The 20,908-nt window shown below is 43.5% G+C and overlaps 1 protein-coding gene across 2 annotated transcripts in view; it reads left to right on the top strand.

The window, feature by feature from the left end:
• MYO5C (myosin VC) overlaps positions 1-20,908 on the top strand; it is a 971,652-nt gene that overhangs the window by 487,538 nt on the left and 463,206 nt on the right. For both annotated transcript variants that reach the window (XM_086958305.1, XM_086958306.1), the window contains exon 14: positions 12,973-13,056. In XM_086958305.1, coding sequence (XP_086814431.1) covers positions 12,973-13,056 — 84 coding nt within the window. The remainder of the gene's footprint in view (positions 1-12,972; positions 13,057-20,908) is intronic.

Genomic DNA, 20,908 nt, shown 5'->3' with positions numbered 1-20,908 from the left:
CTTCTGTCTGTAGGTTCATTTCAGTGCACATGTGCAAAAACAGTGCATCATCCATTAATCATGCTTCCTGGGGCAGTCCGCACACGCATGCCTGCAGAAGCAATGTAAACAATCGGTACCATCAAATAAGGGCCAGTTATGTGCAGAGGAGGAGTTTTCTTTGCATTTCATGTCATAAAAATAAATAACCTTCGCATGGATTTCTGCTGCATGCTCTTAATTCTGAAGCCATAGTAGTCAGACCAGAGGAAAGAATGACTGCTGGGTACGTGTTCCTAATATAACTGTTTTGTTGGTGTTTTGTTTCATAAAAGCGTTGCCTTTCTGCTATGTTTGTGAAGTGCTCTGCCCAGTAAGCTGTGATCCTCTATTCAATCTCCAGGCACTCCCTCTTCTGTGAGCTCAACTAGATGTAATTTCTAGCTCGAGTATACAATATACCTAGAACAAAGAAGGGCTTGAAGCCCACCCATTGATTGGCTTTCCTGTTACTCTGCTTATTTCTCTTGTTTCAACTTCTGTCACCTGAGTGCTTCTCCATGCCCCCTCCCTCTTGCTTGTATGTTTCTGCTCCCACCCATGCCCTCTTTGTTGCTCTCTCATACTTCCCACCAGTCTTCATGTTGCTTTGACTTTCCCATCCTTCCTCGTGCTGCTTTGGCTTCCCTCCCTCCTATTGCCCTTTCCTACATTTCTTTCCTCATCCCAACCTCCCCAGTGTTGCTTTAGCTTTCCCGCAACCCGCATGTTGCTTCTGCGTTCCCCCTACCACATTTCTGCCTATAAAAAAACGCATTGCGTTTTTTCTTTTTACTTACTGATCCTACTCAGATTCGTAACCAAAATAATAAAAAAAAATCCCATGTCATTTTGTAGACATGCTCACGTATGATGCACGCCCCTACAAAATACAGTGGCACTCGAGTCAAGGGCTTTGTGTTTGTTCATTTATTGGCGATACTGTGCAGCATTGCTAAAAACCTTTGACTAAGCCAATAGGTCACAAAGGTGAGACACATTAGCTTTGCCAATGGTCGTTCTGTATTGTTTAACTGATTATCAATATGGTAAATGCTAGCCTCTCTCTCCCCTGCTTATTCCCTCCACTCACACAAGTGTCAACTTTTTTTTAACCTGGCTGTGAATACTTATTAGCAGTCACAGACATGTAAAGGATCCAGTGTATTGTCCTTTGAGGTTTACAACCATCTTGTCAAGTGCAAAGATTTGGGAAAAGAGAATCTACCTTAGAGCAATATGTGTGGATTGTTGTATGTGCGTAAAACATAGAAAACGAAAGAAACTAGAAGCCTCAAGAGAGCACATGACACTCAAGCAAGCAGCGTTATTCCGGCTTACTTCTCACAGCCTTCAGAGACTTATCTCATGATAAAAATCCGTGCAACGCCCTAAAAAGTAAGCATTAGTAAAACCAATAGGTGATGTCTGTGGGAAATCTATTGGCTTCATCAATTTATTTCAGCCATGTTGTACAACAGCGCAGCCGTCGTGCAGCTTGACTGAAAGCTAACAAAAAAGTGCTGTGATTCAGCCAAGACCGACTGTGCGGGGCACTGATCCGTTTTCTTAGAATGGGATTATGTGGACAAACAAAAAACGATGAATTTGTCCGAGCTGAAGTTTGCTGTGTTGGCCCCGCATGAAGACAGCACCTAAAAGTGCATGCAGTGCAGGAAATGCAGCACATTTGCATCTTTATAGCATCTTCAAACCCGTTGGTGTGACCTGGGGGCGTTTTTTTCTGGTGATACAGGAGGGGGCAAGTAACTAAGGGGGTGGGGTTGGGCTGAACAGGGAATGCGACAACAGAGGAGGGGCAGACCGCAGAAGGATCAAGGCAGGAGGAGAGAGGTGGCAGGACATGCAACAATGGTGAAAGTAGGAAGGAGGAAGGGGTTGCAAGTAAAAGGAAAACAATTTCTCTGAAAGTGGCGAGCAGTGATGGACCCTAGGCAAGGGAAGCAGTACTTGGGATATGCTCCTTGGTAGAAAGTGAAGCTGACACTTGTGGACCAAAGGCAAGCAAGGAAATGAGAGCTTCCAGCTGATTCAAAGATGCCTACATCTGCATGCAGATGCAGGGATGACTTCCTTTGAATGAGATTTTAATCCATTCAAAAGTGACTGTGGATGTGTGTGCATACATACTTTTACTGGTGGTCATCTGTGATCATTTTTAAAATACATTTTAGAAAAAACATTTAAAAAAGGCCACCTGTGCATGGTTGGTGTTAGAATTGGGGGTCTCTAGTTGGCTGAGGTAGGTACCTTAGTCCAAAATAGAGACCCTTGCTTCTAAGTCAGGGAAAGGAAGGACATCTTCGCAGATAGCCCCTGCTCACCCCCTCGATAGCTTGGCACGAGCAGCCAGGCTTATCTACAAGGCAAATGTGTCAACTATTTGCAACCACGCTCTCAGTAACCCAATGATAACAACACAAATGGACTCCACACAAGTTTCATTAAACACAAAGATATACAAGGAGACCACACAATAAAAATCCAACATCCAAGAAATGCCAGGTCTAACAGTTGGCAATTTTGTTTAATATATTTTTTTTAATTAAGATTTACGAGAGCCTTATAAAAAATAAATAGAGCAGCTGACCTATTGTCATTGTCAATGCTTGTGACACACACTTGTTACTGATGATCCGAAGCAGTCCTAATGCAATGCTAAGTTGTTCGTAGTGAAAGAATCATGCACTTCGTAATGTAAAATGAATGCAATTCGTAATGGAACAATCAGGCAGTTCGTAATGCAAAAATAATTAACTTCTTAATGCAACAATCAGGCAGTTCGTGATGGAAAAATAATGTACTCCGGCACCTGATGCGGGGCTCTGAACGGTCTCTATGCCACTCATACTGACTCGCGGTTAGCTACTGCCAAAATATGCCCCCAACACTGATCTGATGGAAAAAAAAGTGCAGCTCCACACTCCGGCCCCGGTACTGCCACTCCTCGGAAAGTACAGGGCACAATACGGACTTGAGCGGACACTCACGCTGCAAAAGATGGGAAAGGCTGAGAGCGTTTCTCTCATAGCCCGCACCCCGCCCCAGGCGGCAACACACACACGCTCGCTGAGCTTTACCTGGGGGGTACGATCTCACTCGCCTCATCACGGCTTGGGCCTCCAATGAGACTTAGTTGATCTTGGGCAGTGGTATTCTGACCCCCGACCATGATGGTTTGAGGTCTCACCTTGGCAAAGGCAGGGTCGGGCCGGCGGCGGTGAATTCTCACTGCTCCTCTGGGGATGTCAGTCCGGGCCGATGGCAATGAGAATCGCAGCCCTTCTGCTCATGCTGTCGATTGTCACAGAGAACCTGCCGGGTCCGGGACACACAGTCACAGGGCAATTTCTCACGAAGGTCTCGGGCTGCAACAGGGCACACGCACACAGCATCACTGAGACTCACTTGAGCTCCGTGTGCACACAATCACAGGACAATCCTCACGAAGGTGTCAGGCTGCACAAAACACACACACACTGCGTCGCTGAGACTCACTTGGACTCCGGGTGCACACGATGACAGGACAATCCTCACGAAGGTCTCAGGCTACACGAAGCACATTCACACAGCGTCGCTAAAACTCACTTGGACTCCGGGTGCACACATGCACGGAACAATCCTCATGAAGGCCTCAGGCTGCACGAAGCACACGCACACAGCGTCGGTGAGACTCACTTGGACTCCGGGTGCACATGATCACGGGGCAGATCTTACGAAGGTCTCAGGATGCAAAAAGTACAAGCACACAGCGTCGCTGTGACACACTTGGAAACTTTTGTGTTCCTGAGTTTCAACAACAGGGAGCCAGCTCTCATCGATCCCTGGGTGACAAGTCTTTTCAGGACACAGCACACAGCAAAGCCCTTTCAAGCATGGGAAAACAGCACTTTGCAAAGTCCCTTAGCCTCTCCTTAGTTAAATCAGCAAACTGCAGGCTAGCCCCAGAACACACAGCAAGGGTCAGTCCTTCTCTTCAGCTGTTCTTCCTTGGCAGAAGTACCTCTTGACCATGAAGTAGTTTCACTCCTTTTCAGTCTTGGTTATTCCATTCCAACGTTTAGGGGTTTCAGCTCTCATAGTTATACCCCTAAATGTCTTTGATGTCTTTGTGTTCAAGGGGGCACTGACCCCTGTCCAAACCAGTTCTGGGTGCCTTCCTGCCAGTGACACATTTTCCTTTGATAGTGGGTGTCTGGATCCTTAATCACTCAGCAGGAGTTGGAGCAGAGTTTTTTGGCCCCAGCCCAGGCCTCTTCACCTCCAGGGGCTACTTCTCCCCCAACACTCCAGATGCAGGTCAGCCTGTTGCTGTCTCTCCTCCTCCCCTGTGTCAAGACATTCCCCGGAGCCTATCACATTCTAATCCAGGCAGTCAATCCACAACCAGGCAGAGACACACAGAATTGTTAGAACAAAGAAACCAGACACTTCTAAAAGTGCAGTTTCTAAACACACATTGCAAAAACCATCTTCACAAAAATATGGATTTATGATGTAACAACGCGTGTTATTACAACGCGTGCTGTTACATCGCAGTCGTTACAACGACTGCATGTTACCACGCTATGCCTTTACAACGCAAGTCTTTACATCGACTTGCACTAGGTGGCGTGCTAACATTAAAAAAGTGTAATTTACTATTCCAACTCCAGTCCACTTATCAGTAGGGAAGGTGTTGGGATAGTAAACTACACCATTTTTAATGTTAGCACGCCATCTAGCGCAAGTCGATGTAAAGACTTGCGTTGTAATGGCATAGCGTTGTTACATGCGGTCGTTGTAACGACTGCGATGTAACAGCATTGTGGTGTACTGACCGCGTTGTTAAGGATGTTTCTCCAAAAATATGTGGTATTAAATTGTGAGTTCAAGCACTCTAAATTTCACCTCACTCTTAAGCCTATGGGAAGATAGGCTGGAAACATATTACAGAGCCTTCCTCATTCTGTCCTATGGGCAAGATGGCCTTGCAACATTGAAAAACGAATTTGGTAGTGTTTCACTGTCAAGACATGATACACACCTTATTACATGTCCTACCTTTCACATACAGTGCATCCTGCCCAGGGGGCACCTGGTGGCAACGGAAAGGGAAGAGAAAGGCCTGGAAAGTGGGTGCACTTGTCAGGACAACATGGCAGTTTAACAAACTGCGTGCAGGCACTGCAGTGGCAGGCCTGAGTTCTCTCTTTAGGGCTACTTGTGTGGGTGAAACAATTGGCGCTGCAGGCCCACTAGTAGTATTTGCATTACCAGCCGTGGCACACATAGTGCACTTTCTGAGGGACTTTACTAGTAAGTCAAACATGCCAATTATGGACAACCAATTACCATAACACTTTACATTGAGAGCACTTGCACTTTGACACTGACCAGCAGTGGCACAGTGCCCAAAGCATCTAAGCCAGTAAAACACAATCCATCACAGCATCAAAAATAGAGGAGGTAGAGGCAACAAGTCAGGGGTAATTACACCAAGAAATGCCAGGTCTAACAGTTGGCAATTTGTTTAATATATTTTTTTTAAATTAAGATTTACGAGTCTTATAAAAAATAAATAGAGCAGCAGATCTACTGACATTGTCAATGCTTGTGAAACACACTTGTTACTGAGAGGACACACTTTTCCTGCAAAAATGTCATGTTAGCATTAAAGCATAGTAATTTTTCCTTTATTAATTTGATTACCGTCATTTAAAAAACAAGATGGCTTCTATTTTTTTCCACACTCTAGAAGTCACATTTTGCACTAATCAACTCTCAACTTCCATGGGGAACCTCAGTCATTTTATGTGTGCCAACGACACACATTGCTATTGATTGACTATTTAAGAGCGCATCTTTGAAAAGAAAGTACATCATTAGGTTGCGAAATCATATGGCATGTACATTTTGTGATGTTAACTTCTATCATATATTATTTGAGTGCGTATATTTCTATCCTTGATTCTCCAAAAAATAATGTTACAGTACACCTTCATATATTTTAAACCTTACATGACTAAAACATGACTAAAACTCATTTAGTCTGCCCTCTCTCCTCTTATTCTTAGCAAATTAAAGTGGCTTACTGAAAAAGTCTAGTTGTCTCCTTATATTGGTGGACCTCTCAGCTGCCTTCAACACAAGCAACCATCCCACCCTCAGATGCACACTGGAATCTCACTTGGGATTGACTGTTTCTCCAACCTTTTCAACAGACACCACTTTGTTCACATGGGCACCTCCAGGTCCCAATAATAACCCTAAAACATGCAGAGTACCCCAGGGTTCTATACTGTCTCCTGTCATCTTCACCCTCTGCATGGAGTCTATTAGGACTCTATTCATATATAGCAGCATCAAGATTCACCAATAAGTCGGTGATACACCGATCTACTTGAAAGCCACCTCTGATTAAGATCTAATAGCTCAAATGCGGCCTGCACATCATCCAGACCAGGATACCCAGCCCCTACCAGAAACTCATTCTAATCAAGATTGAATTCCTGTTATTTGCTAGGAAGAACAAACAAGAAACACTTAAAACCTTGTTCAATGGCATGAGCCTCGATGGCTGCAAGCTCCAATTTTCACTGAATATCATGTCACTTAGATTCAGTCTGGACACCAGCCTCACCTTTAGGGAACACAATGCCAAAAATACAAATATGGCCTGGTACCAGCTGTCTCTTCTAAAAAAAGTCAAGCTGTCTCTTCCAGAGAATGACCTCAGAACTGCTGTTCAAGACCTTGTACTCTAACATCTATATGAAGGTAATGCCCTGCTCTTTGGCCTTTTAGACTGCACACTACCACTCCGTAAGGGCATCTTACACACCACATATCACACCCAGAGCCTGGAGAAAAATGATCACATTACACCATCCTGAAGGAACTCCTCTGGCTTTCTGTGCCAGCACACACCATCTTCAAAACCAGCTGCATCATTTACGAAGCCATCATGCCCAACACCCCCTGTTATCTTACAGCAAGCTCACTATCTCTGGTGGATCTCACCACATCCACATCCAGATACCATTAGACTGTAGACTAAGAAGTGTAAGAAAAAAAGATCAAGGCAGCAGGCCTCTTCCATCTGTGCACCCAGGTTCTGGAACAACATCCCGTGTCCATCAGGGCCTCCCAAAGCTGTTCCAGTTTGGGAACTCGCCTGTTTAAAAAACACTACAACTCAATGAATTAATCGGCCACAACTCGGCAACCTCTCATATCATTTGTAGACTTTCTGTTTGACTTTCCCCATGTACAGCACACCAGTGCTTTGTGGCTAGGTTCTCGCTAATGAAATACTACATCCGTAAATATTTTTACCTTTTGTTAAGAACTCACTTTTTTGAGAATTCTTAATTATGGTTAGTGTAGCAGGATGATACTAATGACTGAGCTTTTTTTTATTCACTTCCACAAGATCTCCTGAAGCTACCATCCTAAATATCAGGCCAGAAAAAATAGTGTAGTCACCCCTCTCCTATCCTACTTCTGACCTAGTTCTAAACTAAGGGAAAACATTACAGTCCAGCAGCTACAGACCTTTCTAGACAGTCAGAAAATTCTAACTTCTCTTCAGTTTGGGTTCAGCTCCTGCCATTGCTCAGAGACAGCTCGTCTGGACATCTATGATGAATCCCTCTGCTTTATTCTTGGGAATGCAACGTATCTCTTCTCTGTTGTCTTTGGTATAAATCAGTTCATCCTAGAAGAGTTTTTGTTAATTGTAGTGGGTGTGGAATTGGTTCCCTTCAAATTTATGACCAGTAGACGGGACTGGTCCAGAACTATAAGTTGTCATTCATATCTTTTGGTCAGTTGGATATATATTTTGGTATTCCCAAGACTTGCAACAACCCATAATTTTGTCATATTTTAAGCAAAGCAACTAATTACACTGGGCCTCTCCATCCTAGACAAAAGGTATCCTGACCTAAGCCTCCCCCTAAAAGACATGCCCGTCTGTTATAAGTGTTGATCTTAATTCTTTTACTTTTGATGCCAGCATATTCTACCTGGTCAGTAGGAAAATCTTAACTGTCAACTCTTACAGTCACTGATCAATCAGGTTTGATGCCGACCATACACACATCTTATGACTAATCAGCATATCACTCTGTATCACAACTCCTCTTACATAGCCGATGCCCAGGGTCGGTTGGTGACATTTAAAAGTGGTGGGGTGTAAAATGATTGGCATACTGCACCATAGCGAGCGAGCGTAGCGAGCGAGCCGAACAACCTAAGGGGGGCTCCGGCGGGTTCTCCCCCGAGAAAAGTTTGAAAAAAGAGAGTAAAAATGATGCATTTTCAAGCAAATTTGAGAAAGCAGGAAGGTTAATAAAGCAATTGTCAAAGTGCAGTTATTACATTAATAAAGAGATGTCATATAACATAGGTAGCTGCTTATTTAGTATAACCACAGAGCTTCATAACAGACTTCAAGATACAATGACCTAGCGTCCTAACAGACATCAAATGGGCAAGAAGTATGAGGCTTTTACAGCCCAACACCAGGGCTCACTTATTGTACAACATGTCAGCACAGGCATTTATCCGAGCAGCAACTAGCAACGTCATTGTCTAATTTACACATCTCTAAACGCGCTTCTGTAGCAGGTGTCAGACACTAGAGGCCACAGAACGGAAGGCTGCCGCTGAATTGGCCAGAACTTGATTTGATTTGATTTTTCTATTTGTATAGCGCGTGATTGCCCGAGGGCGTCTTGGCGCTGAGAAATCCCACTGGCTCATTAAAGATGTATGATTAGAGCTGTTTAGCGAAAAGCCATGTTTTAACTTCCTTTCTGAAGGATTTCAGGGATGGACTGGTTTTTATGTCTAGCGGTAGTTGGTTCCATGTTCTTGCCGTCTGTACCAGAAATCTTCTTCCGCCCCAATTGGTTCTTCTGAATCTGGGTACCTTTATGAGTTTCATTTGGCTGGATCTGAGAAGTCTGTTTGGCTCATATAGTTGCAGATGAGTTCTTAGGAAGTTTGATCCAGTTCCGTTTATTGCTTTGTATGCCAAGCATAGTGATTTAAATTGAATCCTGCTTGGGATTGGGAGCCAATGCAAGCTCTTTAGTTTATGGCTTACTTTTTCGAACTTTGGTATTTCTAGTATCCGCCTAGCTGCTGCGTTCTGCAGGTGTTGTAGTTTAAGAAGGATTTTCTTGCTTGCTCCGGCATATAGACCGTTTCCGTAGTCCAGTCTGGACAAGGCCAGTGCTGTCACCACTGTCTTGCGTGAATCATACGGTATGTAAGGTAAAATCTTTTTAATCATTTTTAAGATGTACCAGAGTGATGAAGCTAGTTTGCTTGCTTGAGCGTCGAAAGAGAGGTTAATGTCTAACATGATCCCTAGGTTTTTCACCTTTTCTGACGACTCTGGGCATCTTCCCATATCTGTAGGCCATTATAGGGGGGACCATATGTTTGTGTCTCCTCCTAGTATCATGACTTCACTCTTGTCATCGTTCAATTTTAAGCAGTTCATTTTCATCTATTGGCTGATTTTTGCCATGCAGCATTGGAATTTTTCTGCTGTGTCTTGTACCTCCTTACTTATTGACACTACAATTTGGGTGTCGTCGGCGTAAGATATAGGAGTGAAGCCGTTGTTCCTTATTATTTGTGCAAGTGGAGCTACATATAAATTAAAAAGAGTGGGGCTCATTGATGAGCCCTGCGGGACTCCGCATGGTAGGCTGAACAGATTGGATTTCGCTTCTCCTGATTCAACTGAGAAGGTTCTGTTCTCTAGGTAGGAGGCTGTAAGAGCGCAAGCTGAGTCATGTATGTTTGCTGTTTTTAACTGCGTTATAAGGATTTCGTGGCTGACCGTATCGAAGGCCGCTGATAGGTCGAGTAGTATCAGCGCGGCCTTCGATGCGTTGTCCATTATTTGCCTGAGTTCCTCCACTGCTGTGATCAGGGCTGTCTCCGTCCCATGTTCTACCTGGAAACCGAACTGAGAATGATCCAGCCAATCTCCGTCCATCAGATGTTGAGATAGCTGTTTGTTTAACAGCTTCTCCAGAATTTTTGCGGCAAAAGGGATCCTGGCTATGGGTCTGTAGTTGTTGGGATTTTCGCAGTCTAGATTGGGTTTCTTTAGCAGTGGCCTGATAGATATCATTTTCCAGTCGTCTGGGAAGATATTAGTATTAATAATTTTGGAGAATAATTTTTCCAGTACTAGGCTTAGTTCTATGGAACAGCCCTTACTAATTCAGACCACCACATTGGACCGTTCTGGTACAGAGTATGACAATGCACACACTGCCTTCCCAGTCACAAAGGTTCTGTTTTCCTATTATAACAATTGTCTGTAGTTATTCACATAGCGCCATCACTGACAGGGCGCTGGAGTGCTTGGAAACGAATAGCATTCTCGCTACTCCGTGGGATACTTATACATTAAAGACTCAGTCGCAGTAGTGTACATGGAGTCCCAATTTGTCAAACGTCTCTCACCCCGGTTGTAAGCAGCCTGCCAAGCAATTTACCCCGCAGTCACAATAAATTGGGCACAAACTGTCGAGCAATTACTCCTGACCGTATTAACTCTCCCCAATCCACATCTGTAGGGACAGATGGCAGCTGTTTATAGAAGGGAAGGTTGAATGATGTCATCAGATCTGTGAGATGCAGAATGTTACTGTGGGGTTGTTCTGTGCATTATTCAGGAGTACCCGGCACCCACAGTGACAGACCTCCTCTTCTCCATGACCTGAAAGGAGCAGAGCCCTTTCCCCCCACAGCCCGCGCACCTCCCCCATCCCCACTGTTTTTAACTTTACCTGCTGGGAAACAGATTGTGCATTTTTTATAAACTTAACCAGGGACTGGGGCGCTTCAAGAATTCATGCATGCTGTAAACTTGTAAACTGTCCAAGGTTCTTAATCTTAGCTTCCTGTGCGCACCGAGAAATAGGCAGCAGAGAGCGCAGGTGCCATGAAGGTGCATATGGAAGAAAAATGGACATGCTCGCCTTTCATCTATTCTGCCAATCAATCGATTATCCCAAAGCGTCCCTCTGTGGGTGAGGTAACAGGTCTTAGGCTAGCCACGCGCAGAAGGCCCCCACTTTCATGGCGAACTGTACGTTATTCAGGAGTACCCGGCACCCATGTCAGACCTCCTCTTCTACACGAGTCACGGCCTGAAGGAAGCCGAGACCCTCCCCCGCACAGCCTGCACCTCCCCAATAGGCCGCCGCCGAGAGCGCAGGTGCCACGAAGGTGCATATGGAAGAAAAAATGACGCACTTGCCTTTTATCTATTTATCTACTGTATTTTGCCAATCGTCGATTGTCCCAAAGCGTCACTCTGTGTGCATATCCTTGGGTAGTCTGTCCGCTTCACAAACTTCTTTAACATTAAATGGTAATACACCTTTAGTATTACCTTAACTTTGCAGTAGACTACTTCTCGATCCTCCTGTAGAAGAGACACAACACCGGCTCGAGGTCCGTCTGTGTGGTGCGTGCGAGTGAGTGCGAGCGACTTGTGACTCCATGGCGCGGTGACGTGACGCCGGAGCTGGACGCAGCGACGACAGCATAGGAAATGGCCAATCACTACTGCATGGCTTCACATAAGCCTCAGTGATTGGCCAAAGTACGGCAGTGCCACCACCCACGCGCGGTAAGCATATGCCATTGCTTGCCCGGCTACTAGCTGTGCGGTCTCTCAGCCAATCCTGGCGCTTTCAATGCAGCGCCACTGCAGTGACCAGCCCAATTTTGGACATGCACACTGCTGCTGCACTGTCAGCTGCGTGGCCGCGCTCACTCAAGCTGCCGCAGCCCTGTCCCCACGGGCCCCACCCCTTCAGCCAGCGCCGTCCAATTAAGCTGGGCAGCTGCGGCGAGAAGTTTGTTTGTTAATTTCACGTGTTTGAAATTGTTTGTTAACTTAATAGTGAATTACATTTTTGCGATGCATGCATCCTCCAAGCTTTGTGGGGCAACGGCCCAATGGACACGTCGCCACTGCCCATGCCACATTCACACCTCCTTCTTATGAAACCAGACACTAATACATTTGCTTCCATACTATTGTTTTTCGCAGATTTAATACTTTGCAGTTATTCATTCCTGTGTGTGGTATATGAATTTAAAGAGAAATGGTGTCAATTATTATTGCAAGTTACGCCCTGGAGAAGCCGTTCTGCACAAAACACATGATGGCTGTGATAAACTGATATTGTTGACTTTCCCGTGACGAAGATTTATCTCCTGCAAGGTTTACGCACATCCTGATTAAAAAAGCTGGTCTTTGGGTCAAAATTTCAAAAACGGTAAAGGGAGTTTTACCTGATTGGAACTACAAGAATCTTCAAAACACGTTCTCAGTGTTCGAATTCTCTTGGATAAAAACGGTTTCGTACGTGCCACATCTCTGAAGGTCCTCATAGTACATGAATTCGCTGCAATTTTTTTCCAGTGTGACAGGTGTCCTCTGTTGCAGTTTGTATTGTAACTTGCATACTTCAGGAAGGTAAACCCTCCAGCAGAACACATCACTCTACGACAGACCATTTCCACGCACATTACTGGGTCCATTGAGGACTGCAACACTTCTAGTTAATTGAGAGCCTACCCCAGGCAGCAGTCTACTCTGGAGAACTTGAGGTTTCTTACATGAAGATTAGTCCAAAGTAGAATACTTTTGCCCATCCTCTGTCGTCATTGTTGTGAACCTAAACCATAAAGTATACCTGTAATTATACAAATTAGTACAGTTAAGTAAGGTAAGTGGAGGTGAAGAATTGGTATCATTGGGGTCGGCATCTGATGTAGTTGGGGTAATGAACTGGTGTAGAAAAGGATCATTAATAATCAGTGTATTTGGATCAAACATTTTTTGTAAAGTAGATTCTGGTGTGGAGTCGAAGGGCTTACGGTACATGTAATTTCTTTGCACAGGTGGAATATAAATGTGATGGATTTCTGGAGAAGAACAGAGATATGCTCTATGAAGTTTTGATTGACATCCTTAAAAATAGTAAGGTTTGTACATGTATATTTTCGGATAAAAATCATTTTGTAAGAAGCCTCTAAAACAATGTATAACGTATGTGAAGACTACACGGGTATCTTTGTCTGCAGTACTTGAATTTAATTAATTGCATATTTTCACAATTAAACACGTACTTGTTTTGTACAAACCATTTATTTACACTCACACATTCATTGGTGTGCTTGCATATTACTAAAGTATTGCAATGTAGTTGTTGAACAATCTTTAGCTAAATGCTCATTAAAATTCCAAAGCAAAACTTCAGTCTCAAAAATGTCAGTGAAGGTAGTTGTAGAACCCTATCGCTTGCGGATTGAGTGTTTGTGGCCTTGTACATAAATCCTGAAATCTTATCCGTGAGATAACTGTTGACATGACAGTATATCATTAATATCATTATATGATGACATATACTGTAACCCTCAGTTCTTATTTGCAAAGTAGAGCAGATGTTGAACTTCACAGTGTGCCCTCAACACATGTCCCTGGCAGTTCTGACAAAGCTGATGGGTCATCCGTCCTCAAGCACAATTCTCCTTTATGTTGTTGGATTGCAAAAATGACTTTTAACTACTGTCTTAAAATATTTGATGACATAAATTCGCTTGGCACTTGTTGTTGACCATCACAATCACGTTCTGTATTCACACTCACTTTGGTCCCAAGCCATACATCTTACACTTTTATAGTTTGAGCTCTTTCATTTGTGTAACACACCATCTGTTTCTTCTCTCTTTCTTGCCCTAATCTATACGACTCTATCAGCAAGCAACATATTTGCTGTTAGTCTCACTAATGTCTATAATTTTCCCATGTACCCAACCTTTTCTCAATTACATTATAACTGCAAAGGAGACTCTGGACCTATATGTAAAGTGCACTGACACACCAAAAAGTTTGAGATGCGCTAAATATAACATTGAAAATATTGAAACAATCAACATTTGTGATACTTTCCAGCTCTCTTTCTGTTTCCATCTGCCCCATTTGTGTTGAGTTTGAAAGATATTTTGCAATCCAGTCCCTGTATTCCATGGCAGAGGACACCAACTAGATAAGCGGTTCTTAACCTTTCAACTTCTTTGAACTCACACTGAATCATTACTGAAATCTGAGGACTTCCACTGAGTCATTACTAGAAATGTGGAATCTTGGCCAAGGCAATTTATATGATTTGAACCTCAAAACAACACACACAAATACAGAAAACAAGTATATTACGATTTGAAACACAAAAAAAAGCACAAATATAGAAACACGAGTAATCAAACTAGTGGTCAAATCGTGAAATATTTAATTGGCAAACGAATATAGAAAAATCTAAATTTTAATTTTAGGATCCTGTGACATTAATTATACTGGAACTCGAACTGGTCGACACAAGCTCTCCAGGGAGTGTTGCAAACTAGAAGCAGTGAACATAACACAAAACACCTATTTCGGAATACTTGCGCATAACATAGAAGAAATACATACATATTTCAGTTCAAAAACCTTTATTCGATTTTAAATAAAATCCTAAAAGTACAATTACAAAATACATTGTTCATAGAGCTATAAAAACGAGTACATGGGAATGTAATTAGGCGCATACATAATGTGCAGTTCAAAAGAATAGCACTCGTTACAACGCATGCGTTTTCTACGCATGCCATTACAACTCAAGTCATTACAATGACCCATTGTTACATCGCATGCCATTACAACGCAAGTTGTTACAACGACTTACTGTAGGGGGCGCTGGAGTTTGGAATAGTATAGTTTACTATTCCAACTCCAATGTGTGCAACAGTAGGGAAGGTGTTGGGCTGAAAATCCAACAAATCCAAACACCTTCTGCCCCCTACAGCAAGTCGTTTAAACGACTTGTGTTGTAATGGCTTGTGTTGTAACAAAGCGTTTTTGAAACGACTTGCATTGTAATGGCATACGATGTATCACATGCGTTGTAAGCGATGTTTCCTGTTCAAAAGTGTGGAATACACAGGAATAGATAGAAATATATAGCAACACAAAAACAAAAAATTGCAGAACCAGGCAACATCAAACAATTCTGATATCAAAAACTTGTAAGGGTCCACTATGCCCAGAATTTAAAAAGAAACCTATGTGGGAAGTTCTCTGACAGCACAGACACAAAACATTAGATCATAAAACTAATAGCCAGTTATACGACTATACGTTCATATATTTATGTGCTTTAACCCTACTTTCAGAAAGGAACCAACTCTAAAGCACACCTCAATGTTATCTAAAAGTTGCAGATAGAGTAATGAAATTCTTCACTTCTTGAACGGTAAGTGCTTTAATAAAGGTTTTAAAAATAGATCAATATACAACCTAAAAAAAGTACAAAAATACATGAAATTTAATAAAGACTAGGGCCACGGGCAATCCAGCGAGCTAAAACTAAGCGTATAGGGCCCAAGCTGGAAACTAAATATCCGCAAAACCATCCCAACCCGAAAGCGAGCTAAGTGGGATCTTTCTCACACAGTTAAAGGGAGATCTAGATACAGAATTCTGGCCCCGATTCCCCTAAATTGGATATAATCCTTGGTTTAAATATTCACTGATTCATCCATTAACCTCTCAGTCCAACGCAGCTTAAAAATAGTAAGCTTGATAAGTAATTTGCTTTTCTTAGAAAGAGACTCTGGTGTATCGAAAAATTGCATAAACCCAATATTACTTAAACACTGCTTCACTTTAAAAAAAAGATGTATTTTTTGGATTTTCTTATACAAACAGAATCACAATAACCATACCAATATAGAACAGTTACCTGCAAGAAAATACAGGGTGAATGGTCAGATGAGGTACTATCAAACTTCGCAAAGTCAATGATGAAATACATAATCTCAGTAACATCAAATTAACAAAACCAGAGGAAAAAAAATACCATGGCATCACAGGTGTGAAGGAAAAGGGATGGCATGGTCTCCAGGGGAGTCACAAAGGGTACAGGTAGAGGCAGCTCAGAGCGGTCCTACTAGGCAGATGCTGACAGGTACCTATAAACAAAAGTTATTGATTTTCATACAAAGTGCATGAGGCCGTTATTCTACGACCCTGTCAAACAGCCTTGTTACAATCAACTACTTGGGATACAAGTAGGGCGGCACAAAACAGACACAGTAACAGTCTGTTCAACATGTTGGTTCAGCACGATAAACATTCTCCGGTTGGCATATGTATTCGTATTCAGCTCCCACGGCAACCACCATTCCCCCAACTACCCCCCTTATAAGGTGGCACATTATGTAGGCCGTTCAGGTGTGAAGGAGTAAATTGCGTTGAAGGGTGGTGTGTAGTGCGGGAGGTCTACTGGCAGTGCCAGACTGGCTGTAGTGGGCCCTGGCAATCCCCCGGTGCGCTGCACGGGTGGGGGGCCAGTTTGGGGCCTCTGGGGGCCGTTTTTGTTACACGGCCGATTTTGCAGCATAGCTGCAAAATCGTCCTGGGAAAAGAGCTCGGTGGCACCCCCCCACACATCCCCCTGGCCGAGCACTTTGCCAGGGCCAGTTTTGGATCCCAGTCCGGCACTGTCTACTGGTGGATAGAAGCACCAGGGAAGCAGCAGAGGAGACATCAGGGGAGGTGAGCTGGACAAACTGCAACATCATGGTATCACATTCCAAAGAGATAGGTTTTCTACGGATGCTTCTGACCTCCTCACAACAAAGAGCAGTGCCCTCCATGGCTCCCCAGGTTCTAACCACACTCACCCAGTCCTTCAGGGATGGAGCCAATGGGCCCATTCAGAGTAATATAAGTGTTCTTTTAGCTGGTAGGAGGGCTAAGCAAAACGTATGCAAACTACATGTCATCTCCGCCATTTACAGATGTCAAGAGCACAGGCCTCCCAGGAATTTAAATTTGTGAGTGCAGGCATCCCTGGATGTCACATTCATTTTTTTATTCCTTTCTGAAGACTCAAGAGTACTTGCAGTATGAATTTGTTCATCCTGCTCCTCTGACTATGCACCCACCTGAGGATTTCTGTTGTATCATATACCCTGACAAAAGCACGCACGCGGCTATGGGTTCAAAGCACACATATTCTTCGGCCGGCGCAATTGTAGTTGGTACTATGGTGGATGGTGAATTCAAGTCCGATGTCGTGCATACAGACATTAGAGGCCTGTACTGCACAGGTGGCAGAACTTCGTGCTCAAATCTTGCATTGGAGTACGCCGATCCCAGTGTGACTACACTTATTGTGAGTGACTCTTACCACTGTGTTCAGTGTTACAATGACAATCTGCCCTTTTGGACTCAAAATGATTTTCGTGACTCCAAGGGTCGCACAATAAAACATAAAATGATCTGGGTTCGAATGGCTGGGCTCAATGAATGACTCCCACTCGTCTTTGTAATTCATACTCTGGGTCATCAGCGTGTTGGAGTTCAGCTTCTTCCTGAAGGAGAGGTGGTCTTGGGTCAGGCGCAGGTCGGGAGGGAGGGAGTTCCAGGTCTTGGCGGCCAGGTAGGAGAAGGACCTTCCTCCTGTAGTCGCTCTTCGGATGTGGGGGACGGCGGCGAGGGCGTGGTTGGCTGATCGGAGATCAGGCCAATTTAGAAAAAGTGCTTGCCATTGTAGATAATAGCATTAACACGCTTTCCTCCCGCATTTACACGTTGTACAATATTGTTTCATCTGTTGTTGATATTGTGCAAGAAGACGTTGCAGTACTGTACCATGGTCAGAATCAATGGCGTTCTGTTATGCAGTTTGCATGGACCCTACAAAATTTTGAAAATGACAGGGTGCCATGGGACTACTTGAACACGAGTTTGTTATTTCTACCTTTCAATTTGACTGTTAAACAACAATTTATGTCAAAGAAGGATGCAACGTTTTCATTGTTGCATATTGAAAAACAGGAGCCGTTACCACTTTTAGTGGCAGTCAAATTCTGCGGTTTGGCTTATCCATGGGTTGATCACTCTACCTTTTAAATTTGAGTCTTACAATATGCTATAGGTAGATTTGAACCTTTAGGTAGTCATATCTTCATGAAGTATTGAATCTCCCATTCACATATAGGTGCTGGAGGGAAGGAAAGGAAGTTAATTTAAAAGGTGAAGATTGCACTCATTAGTCTGTAGGAATCTTGCGTGTGTTTTGAAAGGCACCCCCACTCCGGCTATTACACCGACTTTCACACCGCTTGAAAGCGGTAGTTATTTATTATTAAATAATGAAGATTGTTGTGGTATGCTTGCTGGTATTCCTTACATCGTTACAGTTTCCCAGCGTGTGGTTTGCTGTAAGAATGTCTTGTTTCCTCCTCCACATGGGAGGCTCGATGTTTCCATCTGGCCTTCTATCCCGACCTTGAAAGCAGAGTTCAACAAGATGAGTCGAATAAGAGCTCTTTTGTCCCAGAAGGAAGTACTCCTTACATCTGCGCGTGAGACATTCTTCCTTCACGTTGCAAATACTCGTACTGAGGTGAATGCCTTATTAAACACAGACCTGACCCTGCATTTCTGTGCTTTGATTCACACAATCTTAAATGCCTCATCGACCATTGGCCTGGCACACTTTTTTTAAAGTAGTATGTTCTGGCCTTGTGACCTCATTTCAGACAATATTTGGTGTGATCCCTGCATTTTTTCATTCGATATTTTTGAGTGTATTCAGCGGTTTGCCGTTAGTTCTCGCATTGGGCGTGGGCATACTGTTGTTAATTTGTTTACTCCAGAATAGATGCACAGTCTGTGCCCCAAGACGATCTGCCCCGGCTGCTCCTACTTCGTAACCGGATGCTAGAATACTATGGATCTCTGCCTCTGGCGACTCTAAGTGTGGCGTATGGTTTATCTTTCCGGCTCTCATTCTTCACTTGCGTGCAGCCTGTTTTTGATTGCCTGGATTGTGGATTTGAATGGGCCCTGGATTTGTGTCTCTGCAACACAGTGTCTCCTGACCTTGATTTTAATCTCCTATTGAGTCCCTTGGTTGCTCATGAAATAGATTGTTCTAGTTTCCGGATTATGGCCTGCGCAGTGGCTCACAGGGTTCTACGCAATTGGAACATTTGGACTGCGGCCAGTGACTTTCTGGCGCGCAGTTATCTTGAAGTAAGCCCGAGTTGTCCTCTGATGGTATGAGAGGCTCCGACAATTGAGGAACATGTCTGTTCTCTCCCTTTACTTATTTGGATGGCTAAAATGTTCATGGATGATAACAACGACTTCCTATTGGAGGCAGTTGCAACGTATGGTGCTTATACGATGTTGGATTGAAGTGCGGATTTTTCTCTGCTTCATAAACACGTACTGAACTCGTGTATATTTTTTCTTTTAATGCCTTAATGTTTTTCTTAATGTTTGAGGTCTTGTTTTCACACCATGGCCGCCTCTGATTGGTCTCACTGACTTGTTTACTTGAATTCGGATTTTTACTCTCAATTCTCAAGTTTGGCAAAGTTCCTGAACTTGATTCTGTCTAATTCAAACTTGAACTCTGCATTTTATGAAGCTTGCCCCGGTTATTGTGCTTTCCCCAAACAAGGGAGGGTGTAGTATGGTTTAGGGCCTACTTTTGTGTGCATGTTATGTTAGCATGGCTTATTTGAAGTTTAAACGCCATTTTACGTTTTGCTGCTTTTGCACACAACACTGTATAGCTGTTTTTGTACGTTAGCCATTACGAAGGTCTATACATGAGAAAAGGTTTGTTTTTCGACATCTCTAGACATACATCGTGCCCCTATTCTGCACAGTGAGTGCTGAGCCGTGGAGGTTATCATAACATGTGATCCTGTTTATCGGCATGTCTGTGTAACACATTCTAGACACAACATTTTGGCAGATGCGAGCCAAGTAAGATTCTGGCGCCTTTATCATAGCACACTTGCCATGATTTCACACACTTGAAAGATCACAGGGATGCAGAGATCCTTGCTGACACAGATATAATTTACTCTTACTGAGTGGAAAGGTAATGGGTCCCCCAAAACAAGCCCAAGAGACCTTCGTTAGTTTATAATACATAGTTCCTATATAGGGAGGGTGTTAAAACCAGGCGCTATATAACCTATTTGCACTGTCATTGTAATATGGTTCCTCCTTTTGTATTTTATGGAATTGTAACCACGCTGACCATATTATTCTTAATCACATGTCTGCTTATGTTGAGTAAAATACTGCGCGTGAGATCACGTTGTTAAAATAAATATTTTAACCTTACTGTGTATCTTATTTCACTCCTGTTGTGGACTGGTATGAGAGTATAACAAAAGAGTGTTCTCACTTCCCACCATTCCTGAGTTGGTCCTAAGTTACATGTTCTAGGTTGTCTAATCATTGGTTACTTTGCTATAGGACGAAGAGCTAATGTGGCACTGATGCTAGCTGATTGGGGTTTTCTAGGTACTGAGGTGAGTTTCTGGTACACCACAATTCACTAATGTTCTAGGTCTCTGTGAACAGTTCTGTGTATGCGGTACAAAAGGGGTGGTAATGGACGGAGCATCTGAACCAATCAAACACTCACACCCAGTCAACAGATCTGGGTTAAATCCATCACCGTTCTTTAGCACACTCTGCCACCCCAGTTGAGACATGGCCATATGCAAATCAGTCTGACCCTGTGCCTCATGGGAGCAGTCCAGCCTGAACTGCCAAGCCATGCCTTCCCTGTACCAGATTCAAGCTTCCTAGGAACAGTTTCTGGCATTAAAGGCGTCTTCAGCCAGGCTTGCTTGAATCCAGTGGCAAAGTGAGCAAGGGACTCACGTCTGAGCATACCCTGCCAACTTATGGCAAACAAAGCTGTACAAAAGGGGGTGGTGATGGACGGAGCATCTGAACCAATCACACACTCACACC

This window comes from Lissotriton vulgaris, chromosome 2_1, assembly GCF_964263255.1.
Source record: "Lissotriton vulgaris chromosome 2_1, aLisVul1.2, whole genome shotgun sequence".
Lineage (NCBI taxonomy): Eukaryota > Metazoa > Chordata > Amphibia > Caudata > Salamandridae > Lissotriton > Lissotriton vulgaris.
Note: the sequence above shows the minus strand (reverse complement) of the source record. Positions and strands in the feature narration are given on the sequence as shown.